We start from the raw sequence: 14,075 nt of genomic DNA on the forward strand, positions 1-14,075 counted from the left end.
ATTTAATGTACGAAATATTTTTTTTTTTTTTTTTGCACAATTTCATGTACAGTATATGTAAAGTTCTTGTACTTTATAGTATTTATAATATATGTATAGTCAGATGCTCTATTGTTTTTTTTCTTATACTTGCATTGTTGTATGTTTCTTATGTTTAACTAGTATGTAGCACCGTGGTCCTGCAAGACACGACATTTCGTTCTATATGTCCAAACACTGAAATCTAACATTGCCTTAAAAAAAAAAAAGAAAATACATAAACCCATATAGGAAATATAAGAGTTATCGGATAAGCATGTTACATTATAAACTTCTGAAACATTGGTGTTTCATACAGTCACTGCAGAAATCAATTAAATCTGTATGTGGGAGTGTGTGAGAAAAAAAAAAAAAAAAAAAAAAAAAAAAATTGTAATCTTTAACATTTTCATAAGTAACTGTAATTTCATTACACTTTTTCTTAGTAACTGTAACTAATTACATTTACTTTTATTTTGTAATGAAATGATGACATTCCGTTACATGTAACTAGTTAGTCCCCAACACTGAAGAGAACATGTGATTAAATGATGCCGTTTACTTGCTGATGGTGAAGATATCATCACGTAGCAGTCTGATTATCTGATTTCATCCAGTCTTTTCTATGGTATTAGTGACATTTATTATACCAAATAGCAATCCAATGGTTCTGCAGACTGAGATCCAGCAGAATTTTAATCAGATCATTTCAAGGATTTTTATTTATTTGTATTTCTTTTTAAAACTTCTTTGTCACAAACATGAAGAATCAGTGTGGTGACATGCTTCATGCTGCAATTCTGGGTGCATCATACAAAACTCATCATTGGCTCCCAGAATGCATTGCGGCATGAAGCATGTCACCACACTGATTCTTCATGTTTGATGAATCAGTGTGGTTGAAATTCTCTTTCCGGCTCAGGCTGCATTGGTTAAGCGTATGGGGCTGTCACGTGATGAACGAACGACTCCAACCCGAGAATGCTGTGCAATGCGCATGTGCGACTGAACGAATCACTCCCCGAGACGACTCGTTCTTCCCGAGTCACATTAAAGATTCGTTCAAAATGAACGACCCATCGCTAATTAAAACTAAAAATACAGACTATTTGGTTAAAACTACTGGATCATTATCTGATCACGTTTTCCATCAATGTTTTTCCATAACAGATGTAGTTACAGCAGCCAAATAAAAACTAATATTGAAATGTTTGAGTCAAACGGCCCAACTACTGATCACAACAATGGTGACTTCAAACCAAACTCTTATTTTCAATAAACCATCAACATCTAAACCTCTGTTAATCTCAATAAGAACTTTTGTAAATGTATGACAAATAAAGCCAATCTTGTTTCTAATAAGTGAAGCTGGTAATGCTGTATTTGGAGTTATTTAATGACGCTGGAGCTTGACATCAAGCAAAAGATGGGTTTTCACTTGCAACCAAAATTTGACTTCTGAACAATGTAAGTCCACACCTAGGGTGATGGGAAGCTTTATTAGAACGTTAGAAGATAATGTTCTAACAATGTTATCAATAAACAGTTTTAGAATGTTTTCCTAACTTTTAGCTGAACGTTCTGGGAACTAAAATAAAACGTGGCGCTGAAAACATTCCCAGAACGTGAACATTTCTAGATGGGGCAATGGCTTCCTGGTTTCACGTTTAATTTTTCACAGATGTTTTGCTGTTAATTTGCACCTTTTCTTCTCAACACATTTTTTGCGACCCTGCTGACTATTATTGACAAACTGCTTGATTCCGATGGTGATGCTTTAATAGTTTGGAACTTTCCAGAGTACTACATTTTTCTAAAAAAAGGCATTTCACAATTTTTGACTATTCAGTGTCAGTTGTCTGTTTTTTTTTTTTTTTTTTTTTTTTTTTTCATTTTTACCAGTAGTAAAAATATGCCTAATAAATATGCACATTTATATTTAAAGTGTTTGCCACTTTAGTTAGCTACAGTCCCTCAATAACAATTACACATCACCTGAAAATGATAATAATCAGTAATTATTCAGATTAATAATATTATGGAGCTGGAAACAAGCTTGGAAAAAAATGATCAGAATATCCACTTGCCTAATAATTATGCACGCACTGTATATCAAATATTTGATATACAAACTTGACACTGGATATCAGGACCCACAAAGAGAGACTAACCAGTCTTTAAAATGCAACCTCATAGTGCACAACTAGTCTGTAGCTGCTTGTACCTGCTGTAGTCTCTTCACAGAGTGAGGTTTCTGCTCTTCATGCCAAGTGCCTGGATTTGGAATGCTGTTCCCAATAAAGCAGTCTATGTCTAGTGGGAACTCCAGAGGGTATTGAGCCCCTGCAGCCCACAAAATTTGTTGCAGAAGCACGGCTGAATAATTTGATGTCTGTGAATGCCCTTTTCTTGCTCAAGCTCATTGAATGCTGGCTGCAAGACCAGCAAAGGGTCAGCGACTGTGGCCGACAGACGTCGACAGATAACACTGATCTGAAACTATTTGTCGGTGTCTGCCAGTACAGTGTGAATTGGCCTTTAGAGATGCCAGTGAAGAGGCAATGGCATTTGTGAAGCAGTACATGATGATTTCTTAGTGAACACAAGGTGTGCATGATATTTAGGATGAATTAAGTTGTTCAAGCATATTCTATGACTAATTCAATATAATCAGTTTTCCTAACGAAGGTTAGCAATGCCTGGCTTTCAGTCTACTATAATTAAAAGGTAATTTACAGGTAGCTCTTTTTTTTATTTATTTATTTTTTATTATTATTTGTACATCTGCAACATTATTACATTTCCAGTCAAAGTGAATCCTACATCTTTAGGGATTCTTCTGGTGTGAAATACTATTGAGCATAATATTAGTGCTGTGTATATCAGAAGCAAGTTTAAACTTAATACACAAACCGCATAAAAGGTCATTACAACCAAAACAGGACATTCTGTGTGTTTGTAACTTAAGTAATGTTTAAGTTAATAAAGTGTGACTTAACCTTACTGCTGGGTGTTAACCCAGGTTGGCATAAACACCTTCAGGGGAAGTGTCCGCTTGGTTTATAAGTGGGTGGGTAGCCGGAGAAGGTGGGGTAGGAGGGCTTGTACAGTTATTTTAAAGTAGAGTTAATTGCTGAGTTCATTAATATTGAGTTGATTAATATTGACTATAATTTTATTAGTGCAAATAAGAGGTAGTAACTCTTTCCCTCTCAGCCTTTTTGTTTTTTAAGTTGCCAGTCACCGTCAACATTTTGATCATTTTCACAAAATGTTTATGGTCCCCAGAATATTTTGTTGTACACTCTAAAAAATGCTGGGTTAAATACAAACCAGTGCTGGGTAAATATTGGACAGAACACATGCTGGGTTGTTTTTAACCAACAGTTAAAACCAACAGTTAAAAGAGTGTATTTCTGAACATGCAAAATGTCAAAGGAAAAAAAAACTAAGCCTCTGCTTTCATACCTGTTCTTTCTAGCTTCATGCATTCTTTTTCATCAACTATAATGTGGAAAAGTTTCATATAAAAGAGCAACATTGTGAACCGTAGATCACTTCCATCAACACCCCCAAAGCTTCACCGTCCTAAACCACAGTTCTGGGTCATCATTTAATTTAATACGATTAGGCAGTTTTGATTTATATGCTGTTTAATGTGATTATTCCATTGTTTTGCTTATGTGATCACTTGTTTCTGCTTCTTCACCATGTTTTGATCCAGACATTTGACCCCCCCCCCCCCCCCCACACACACACACACTATGTAAAACACAAAAAAATTAACTCTTTTCTCATCAACTAAATTTTCTGCCTTTCTAACACACATCTTCATTTCATCTCAGTCCAGAATAAGTCACATTGTCATGCACCATATGCTCTCAGACAGGAATTAATACAAAACAAACTCCCTTAATGGGTTTGTTGAGGGTGCTTTGGGAAGAGGTAAAGCTTGAGGAAAATATTTGGTACTCAGTGCTTGACTGAATACACACATCATCACTTTATGCCAGGCACACTCATTCAGTTCAGGGTGGTGCATAGATAGGACTCGCTTGTCCAGAGCTTACTATGCCTTTACTTCAACCTGCCTTTGCTTAACCATCTACATTATATCCAAACAATCCAAACAAAATGGCGCCGCTGATGGCAGCTATTGTGCGTTGCTCCTCGGTGTTTGTATTGTTTTTGTTTGTTTTTCCTGTTTTTTGTTTTTCAAATAAGATCAGCTTTACCAGGGATGATCTACTGAACATTCGGCAGAACACACCACAAAATCTTCTACCGGTTTTTGATTTTTCGGACGTTTTGCTGGACATTGTAGTTGGCGGAGCTGTAGCTCTGGTCAAACGCTTCAGGAGGCGCAGACGGGGAAAGAGAGCCGGCGCGCTCGTGAAACTTCGTCAGCGCGGATTTAGAACGGCGTTGCCTAGCATCCATCTGGCGAATCTCCGCTCTCTACCCAACAAAACGGACGAACTCCTTCTGCTCTCCCGGACAAACAAGGACTTTTCTAACTCTGCTGCTCTATGTTTCACGGAAACCTGGTTGAATGGCGACATACCGGACAGCGCGATCCATCTGCCTAATTACCAGCTGATAAGAGCAGATCGGGACACAGAATCAACGGGGAAATCGCGCGGCGGCGGGACATGCTTTTACATCAATGAGAGGTGGTGTACAGATGTAACTGTTTTAAAGAAGATGTGCTGCTCAGATCTAGAAACGCTCTTCATTAACTGCAAGCCGTTCTATTCGCCGCGGGAGTTCTGCTCGTTCATTCTCGTGAGTGTTTACATTCCACCGCAAGCGCACGTGAGCACAGCTCTACAGAAACTCGCTGATCTGATCACAGAGAGTGAACAACAACACCCGGACTCTGTTTTAATCATTCTCGGGGACTTTAATAAAGCAAATCTCTCCCGTGAACTGCCAAAATACAGACAGCATGTTACATGTCCCACCAGAGACAGTAATATATTGGATCACTGTTACACAACAATAAAGGACGCATATCACTCGGTTCCACGAGCAGCTTTAGGACTCTCTGATCACTGTTTGGTTCATCTTATTCCATCCTACAGGCAGAAACTTAAGTCTGCGAAGCCTGTATTAAGATCTGTTAAAAGATGGACTAACGAAACAGAGCGGGATTTACAAGCCTGTTTCGACCTGACTGATTGGTCTGTTTTTGAAGCTGCAGCAAATGACCTGGACGAGCTCACAGAGACTGTAACATCATATATCAGTTTCTGTGAGGACATGTGCATTCCTACCAGGACTCATCTATTCTACAACAATGACAAACCATGGTTCACTGCCAAACTCAGACAGCTCTGTCAGGCCAAAGAAGATGCTCACAGAAAGGGGGATAAAGTCTTGTACAAACAGGCCAAATACACACTGGAAAAGGAGATCAGAGTGGCAAAGAGGAATTATTCTGACAAGCTCAGGAACAAATTCTCTTCCAGCGATCCGGCTTCAGTGTGGCTTGGATTAAAGGACATCACCAGCTACAAAACACCACCCCCCAGCACTCTGGAGAATCAACACCTGGCAGACGACTTAAACGAGTTCTTTTGTCGTTTTGAACGATCACCCCACACCCGCCCAGAACACCCCTCCACACAACCATTCACACCTCCAGCAACCCCTCTCTCCCCCACACCTACAATTCAAATCAGCGAAGACGATGTGTGCCAGGTCTTCAGGAAAAACAAAAGAAGGAAAGCACCTGGTCCAGATGGTGTGTCACCAGCCTGCCTAAAAATCTGTGCTGAGCAGCTGGCCCCCATCTTCACACAGATCTTCAATAGATCACTGGAGCTGTGTGAAGTCCCCTCATGCTTCAAACGCTCCACCATCATCCCCGTCCCAAAGAAACACAAAATTACTGGACTAAATGACTACAGACCTGTGGCACTAACGTCTGTAGCCATGAAATCATTCGAAAGACTGGTTCTGGCTCATCTGAAGGACATCACTGGACCCTTACTGGACCCCCTGCAGTTTGCCTACAGAGCAAACAGGTCTGTGGATGATGCAGTCAACATGGGACTGCACTTCATCCTGCAGCATCTGGACAGACCAGGGACTTATGTGAGGATCCTGTTTGTGGACTTCAGCTCTGCTTTTAACACCATTATCCCGGAAACCCTTCAAAATAAACTAACTCAGCTCTCCGTCCCCACCTCCGTCTGCCAGTGGATCAACAGCTTCCTGACAGACAGACAGCAGTTAGTAAAGCTTGGCAAATTCTCATCCAGCACTCGAACCATCAGCACTGGAGCTCCTCAGGGCTGCGTACTCTCCCCACTGCTCTTCTCCCTCTACACCAACGACTGCACATCTAAAGACCCCTCTGTCAAGCTCCTGAAGTTTGCAGACGACACCACACTGATCGGCCTCATCCAGGACGGTGACGAGTCTGCTTACAGACAGGAGGTTAAGGAGCTGGCTGTCTGGTGCAGTCTCAACAACCTGGAGCTTAACACGCTCAAAACTGTGGAGATGATCGTGGACTTCAGGAGAAACCCCCCTGCTCTCCCCCCACTTACCATCATGAACAGCACCGTGACTGCAGTGGAGTCATTCAGATTCTTGGGCACCACCATCTCTCAGGACCTAAAGTGGGATATTCACATTGACTCCATTGTCAGGAAGGCCCAGCAGAGGCTGTACTTTCTTCGCCAGCTGAGGAAGTTCAACCTGCCACAGGACTTACTGAAACAGTTCTACTCTGCCATCATTGAATCCATCCTCTGCACCTCAATAACTGTCTGGTTCAGCTCAGCTACCAAATCTGACCTCAGAAGACTACGGAGGGTAGTCCGGACTGCTGAGCGAATCATTGGTACAACCCTCCCCACTCTCCAAGAACTGTACTTATCCAGAGTGAGCAAAAGGGCTGGTAAAATCACTCTGGACCCCTCACATCCAGCACACAACCTCTTTGAACTGTTACCATCTGGTCGACGCTACAGAGCTCTGAGCACCAGAACGACCAGACACAGGAACAGTTTCTTCCCTCAGTCAATACATCTCATGAACACTCAATAAATAAACGTAGAACACACAACTAATACATTATCCATTCACCAAACTCACTTATTTTATTTTCTCATTTCTAATTTGCACATACTTCACCTGTACATACATAGTCGCCTATATTATATATTATATATTGTGTATTTTTTATTTTTTTTGCTGCTTTGTACATTGGTTATTGGCTATTTCCTGTTATTTTGTTTCATTACCTGTGTCCTGTCCTGTTACTGTCTTTCTGTTGCACTGTGGAGCTTCTGTCACTACAACAAATTCCTTGTATGTGTAAACATACTTGGCCAATAAAGCTCATTCTGATTCTGATTCTGATTCTGATTACTAGACTGTTTCCTTTTCCTGTCATTTCTAGGGGAGGGTTTTTACGTGTCACTGACCACTTTGACAGTACAGCTTTTGAAATTTCACTGTGTAGGCGACTTAAGAACAGGAAGTCAGCAGTCCCTCTGGTTTATTGCCACTGGATTTTAGAAATGTTTTTTTTTTACATGCTCTTAAAGAGACACAGAGACACAGAAGCTTGAATACTTCTTGAAAATTTGAAAACAAGATGTGTCCTAATGTTATCTTCACTTTCTTTTTCTATTTTTTTCCCTGCCCCTTCTTATATTAAATATCCAGTTTATTTGTGATGCCACATATTTTAGTGCTGTCAAACAATTAATCGTGTTTAATCGCATCCAAAATAAAGTTTTTGTTCACATAATATGTGTGTGTACTGTGTATATATAAATACAAACAGATGCATGTATATATTTAAGAAAAATATGTAGTGTGTGTGTGTGTATATATATATATATATATATATATATATATATATATATATATATATATAAAATAAATAAACAGTATGCACACATATTATGTGAACAAACTTTTATTTTGGATGTGATTAATCTTTTGACAGCACTAAAATATATATATGATAATGCTGAAGATATATTTAGCAATTCAAACTGCAAAAAGTGGTTTTACAAACACAAATTGCTCAGCAGCAACACAGACGGGAACAGATTTTTTTTTAGCTACATTGAAGTAGTTCAGTCATGACTTGATCAGTTACATTATAATCCATAAGATTGTGGATTGGGGATCAAGGGGATGTTGGATTTGGCACGACAACGGTTTAACAAAGTTAGGCAAGATTATACAAGTTTTCTGCTTTTATACTGTATATAGTTGCTAGGTATAGAATGCATAATGTATGAAAAGCTTGTTGTTTTGTTAAATGATGAAAAGATATTTGCTCATCAGTATGCTCTTCTCTTCTCAGGCCAGTTCGAGCTGAGCTGTCGTACAGGTGATCACTACCAAGCTGGCATGCGTCAACATTATGAAGTCAAGTCCTGTTCAACAGTGACTCCTGCACCAGAACATTTCAGCTCCACAGAGCCGTACTACATCGCAGCAGAGGAGGTTGAGTGGAACTACGCCCCAGACCGCACATGGGAACTGGAGAAACACAAAACTACAATGGAGGAAAGGTATACACACAAACTTACATTTACATTCAGTCATTTAGCAGACACGTTTATCCAAAGCGACTTACAAATGAGGACGATGGAAGCAATCAAAATAAAAAAAATCAATATGCAAGTGCTTTAACAAGTCTCAGTTAGCCTAACACAGTACACGTAGCAAGTTTTTTTTAGAAAAAAACAGAATTAGAATATAGAGTGCTAGTGCTAGAGTTAGAGGGTCAAATAAAGATGGAAGAGATGTGTTTTTAGCCGATTCTTGAAGATGGCTAAGGATTCAACTGCTCGGATTGAGTTGGGCAGGTCATTCCACCAGGAGGGAAAAAAATAAATAAATGTAATGTAAAAACTTAAAAGCATATGTGCACACAGACATTCTACAGTCTGTAAGAATGAGGGAAAAGTTAGGGATAGAGTTAATACTCCAACTGAGACTGGACTGAGAAGAGTCAAGTCTGATGCTTGAGACTCTTTATTTCACACAAAGCAAGTTCCAAAGTTTTACCAATTTATGTTACCTTACATTATTTGACAATTACTAGAATGCATACACATTTAGACACATTCATGGCCATATCATCTCTTGTGTTTTTCCCTCTTTTTCTTTCCTGCTTTACTTAGCCCTGGACAAATTTATCTCGAACAATCAAAAAATAGGATTGGTGCAAAATATAAGAAGGTGGTATTCCGTGAATATGTTGATGAAACATTTACCAAAAAGAAACCCAGGCGTCCAGTGGAGGAGCACTTGGAAATAATGGGTATGTCACATCTTACATTAGAAGTGTGAATTGTGGACTACTTTTTTCCATAAACTTATTAAGATTTAGTTATAAATCTTATAATACTGTAGCTCTCGTAAGGCAGTGGAAACCTGCTTCTCAATCACACACACTATATATATATATATATATATATGTGTGTGTATATGTATATGTATGTGTGTATGGGCTCTCAGTCAATTTAATTTTTTATCTAATTAATTACATGATGTGTCGATTAATTAATCTAAATAATCACAAGTTAAATTTGGCTATGAAATTATACAAAAGATCATTTAAAGCCATTATTGTGTTAAATGAGAAAGTATCAAGTAGACATTACAAATAGTAGCTTTACAAATAAATATTTTATTTTATTTAACATAAAATGTATTACACAAAGGTTTAAGCTACAACGACAACAATGGAACATAAAAGATATTTTGAGAAACATTTCAGTATTTTTTGTTCATGCAATGAAAGTCACTGGTAACTAAAACAGCCTAGTTACCTACAGTCTTCAAAATACTTTCTTTTATGTTGTGCAAAAAAAAGTCATACAGGTTTGAAACAACATGAAGGTAATTGATGACAGAATTACACATTTTTGGTGAACCTATTGCTTCAAAGTTTTTTTTTTTTTTTTTATCAAATGAAAAGAAATGAGAAACTAAAACTGCCAGTAGGTGGCGGTAATGTCTTTATGAGTCATTCATTCATTCGATTCGTTCAAACTGCTGATTCATTCAAGAATGAAGTAAACGGCTCACTTTATGAATAGGCTATTGAATCATTGGTTCACACGATTCGTTAAAAACGCAGATTCATTCAGAAACAAAATAACGCTGTGTTGCTCAGAGATGCACAGTTCTGCTATGGCTTTAAAGGTAATTTCTCTGCAAAATTAAGCAAAAACAGACAATATTGTGTTTAAAATATAACACGATATTACAGTTTTATTTACTGAACTGTATCTGATATAGCTATCTTTGCCCGTGTGATATTAAATAAATATGAGACGACAACCTCATACAGAGGCATTTTTGCCTAAATATCTTGAATTTTAGGGCATAACTGCCTTTATGGAGTTGTTGCCCTGCATCATATTTGTCAACAGTCAACTGTATAAAATGTAAGATGACGTACAGGTCTGGAGGCGGGGCCAGTGCATTAACTGCGTTAAAATATTTTACTTGTGTTTTAAATGAACTAATTAAGTTGAACTGACAGCCCTAATATATGTGTATGTATATGTGTATATATACACACACACACACACACACACACACACACACAGAGAAAGAGAGAAAATTGTAATTAGGTGTACTTAGTATCATGAAGCATCACAGATGAGTGTTAGATTCACTATTGACAGTCTCTTTGTTTTAGCTCATTACCTTTGCTTTTGTGGTTCTATATTGACTCTTATTTTATTTGCAGGACCCATCATTAGAGCTGAGGTTGGTGAGAGGATTCAAGTTGTGTTTAAAAACAAAGCCAGCATGCCATATTCTGTTCATGCCCATGGAGTGAAGACCAGTAAAACCCATCAGAACGGTGTTCAACCAGGTCTGTTATTGCACAGATTTGTCTTTTATGTGGACTGGAGTGATTCAGTAGTATACCAATAAGTAAACCTCTCTGTGTTCATGTGTTACATGTATTATAGGTGAAATGATGAAATACAACTGGACCATTCCAAAACGATCAGGTCCAGGTTCCAGTGATCCAAACTGTATAACGTATGCCTACTACTCTTCTGTCAGCCTAGTTGAGGTATAAAACGTGACAAAATAAATTGCTTTTATGCAATGGTGATCTTACATGAACATATGTTATTAAACCAAACTAACTTTGGTGTGAGTTTTCACAGTATGATTGCAGATCTTCTCTGTGAATGTTCTTCAGGACTTGATGAGCGGTTTGGTGGGTCCACTGATAGTGTGCCGCAAAAACACCCTGAACACCGACAGACTTAGAAAAGACATTGATAAAGAGTTTGCCCTCCTTTTTATGGTGTTTGATGAAAATGAGTCCCACTACCTGGATGACAACATAAAAACTTACCTCAAAGCTGACTCAGAACAATTTGCAGAAAAATATGATGGGGACTTTATGGAAAGCAACAAAATGCATGGTAATTATATATGTGTGTGTGTGTGTGTCATTGTCTGTATTACAAGTTTTCTGGAGAAATACATGGTGCCAGTTTGACTTTTTGAAGAACTTAACTCTCTCTCCCTTCCACAGGTATTAACGGAAAGATGTATGCTAACCTCCATGGGTTGAATATGACAGAGAATGACAAGACCGAGTGGTATTTGATAGGATTGGGGAATGAAGTCGACATGCACACTGTGCATTTCCATGCTCAGAGCTTCATTTACAAAGTACATACATAAACACACCAGGACAGATGAGAAAATTATTTATGGTGGCCTGAGGAAAATGAGGGGTGTTGACACCGATGCAAGTGTCAATACATATTTCTTGTGAATTTATGGCCTGACATACACATTCATGTCCATTAATATGTGAATCAGTTGCCTCAGAGGAACCTCAAATCAATTTATTTTTAATAATAATAAATATATTTATTTAGTGTGGCAGTATTTATGCATTTATGTATTTGTTTTTTCCCCTTGGATGGCAAAAAGATCTATATGAATAATAAAAGCAGAGAGGGCAGTCTGAGAATTCAGACTTAGAGTTTGCAAGTCTTTTTGCATCCATTAAAATATATATATATATTTTTTTTCGTTAGTTGGGCTACACTGGTTGCACTGTGTGTTTTTTATTTACTTTAAGGATTGGTTCATAAGATTCTTTTTTTTTTTTTTATGAATAAAACTTATAGAAGGACATTTATTTACATTATTTTGCAGTACATAGTCTTTTTATCTCATCACATCGAAGCTCTGCTGCTAAAAGCAGAATATGAAACACTATTACAATATATAAAAATGTAAATGTAAGCAAAGGCTAGATTGCACCCCCATGCCACCCCAGTAGATCCATTCCTGAAACACACTAATGCATAAATACAGTTTAAGTGTCAAAATATCTCTCAAACACTCCCATTTTCTCTCCCTCAGATGAATCATTCTCATCGTGCTGATGTATACGACCTCTTCCCTGGAACATTTCAGACCATAGAAATGACCGCAAAAAGTCCTGGACAGTGGCTGCTTCACTGCCATGTGACCGATCACATCCATGCGGGCATGGAGACGCTTTTCACTGTTTCTAGAGGTTAGTAGTGAACGTTTTCAAATAGGCCTACAGAGCTCCTAGCCTAGAGCGAGTCTTCAATGTTAGCATAAGGATTCTTTCACACTAATGTGTTAATAATGTGGACCTGAGTCTGTTTGCCCTTAGAGTTCATGTTGTTTGGCTGGTGTCAAATTAGGGCTGCACGATTATGACAAAAATCATAATTGTCAATTATTCCCTTGAGATTGTAATTGCGATTATTAATAACGATTATTTTGAACAGATTTATGCCATTGTTTGAAGCTGCATGCCATATTTTTATATAAAATATACATTTTAAAAAAAAGGATGAACACTCTTCCTGAACTTTTATTGCTTTTCTATAGCATTGAGCCTCAAATGTCAACTATACATTGGTTTGGTTTCTTCTTTAAACAAAAAAAAAAAGGTAAAATTATGCATGGTATAATAATGTTATACTAAAAGAAAAAAAAAAGAAAGTGGTTTACTAAAGCTATATTTAATCTACAATTAAACAGACGGAATTTCAAATTACAGTAAGATTTTACAGTACAATGTATAATATCAGTGCTCCAGACTTACATTTGAGAGCAGTGGCACCAGCACCTGATTTGGTAGCACTGAACATGTGCATTTCTAAGAGACAAAACTTGTAATATTACATTAGAACAGGAGCTTGAGTTGGGATGCAGATGCACATTTGTACAAAACAGTAACAGCCTCATCATTTATACATAACCAAAAGTACAGCACCTCATTACCATGGTAAAAAAGTAGCCTAACTATATGGTTTCTATGGTGTGTGCATTGAAAAACATTAGCTTAAATACATTCAATTACAAATCCACATCAACTGATAGAATAATTAATACTAAATACTCCTTTAACATATTTAGTATTTTAATACTGCAATAATACTCAGTATGAAAATAGTACTTTTCTGCCACTACTATTGTTACCGTTAATGTTACTACAGTAAAACTATGGTAAATGTGGGTGATTTGTGGCTTGAAATGTCTTCGTTGTTGCACTGTTTAATTTAAACTAGTTTAAATGAAAGAGACGTGATTTGTACTGGAGAACTCTGTGCTGAACTCGAGTGCTTCTTATTGGATTTCACAGCGTTGTTTAGTGCTTGATCGTGACTGGTTACTGTAATAAACACATATGCTCTAAGCTCGCGCTGCGCTGTTTTCTTGAGGCGAGTGGATAAAAGGTCAGTGTGGCGCGCAGTTCAAACGAGTACCGCTATTTTGTTCCGCTTTTGACACGTTTTGCGTTTAACATATCTATCTATGCATAACAGAGTGACAACGACTGTCAGTTAGACTAAATGTCTTTCATCCAGTGTGTTTGAGTTTGTTAAAACCCGCGCTGCAAACACCTCTTAAGCACAAAGAATAATGCAAGTGGGCATTTCTAATTGTTTGTTTATTTTTGTAATCGCGGCTTTGAACGATTATGTAATCGTGGCATCCATTATCGTAATCACGATTAGAAATTTGATTAATTGTGCAGCCCT

The 14,075-nt window shown here is 37.8% G+C and overlaps 1 protein-coding gene across 5 annotated transcripts in view; it reads left to right on the plus strand.

Annotated features, from left to right (window-relative positions):
- Positions 1–14,075, plus strand: part of LOC306854257 (ferroxidase HEPHL1-like) — a 36,960-nt gene that overhangs the window by 16,970 nt on the left and 5,915 nt on the right. For all 5 annotated transcript variants that reach the window (XM_079392117.1, XM_079392120.1, XM_079392118.1 and 2 more), the window contains 7 exons: positions 8,354–8,564; positions 9,180–9,319; positions 10,760–10,888; positions 10,989–11,095; positions 11,228–11,456; positions 11,570–11,709; positions 12,415–12,571. In XM_079392117.1, the coding sequence (XP_079248243.1) occupies positions 8,354–8,564; positions 9,180–9,319; positions 10,760–10,888; positions 10,989–11,095; positions 11,228–11,456; positions 11,570–11,709; positions 12,415–12,571 (1,113 nt within the window). The remainder of the gene's footprint in view (positions 1–8,353; positions 8,565–9,179; positions 9,320–10,759; positions 10,889–10,988; positions 11,096–11,227; positions 11,457–11,569; positions 11,710–12,414; positions 12,572–14,075) is intronic.

Source organism: Barbus barbus (assembly GCF_936440315.1).
Source record: "Barbus barbus genome assembly, chromosome: 34".
In the NCBI taxonomy this organism is placed as follows: Eukaryota; Metazoa; Chordata; class Actinopteri; order Cypriniformes; family Cyprinidae; genus Barbus; species Barbus barbus.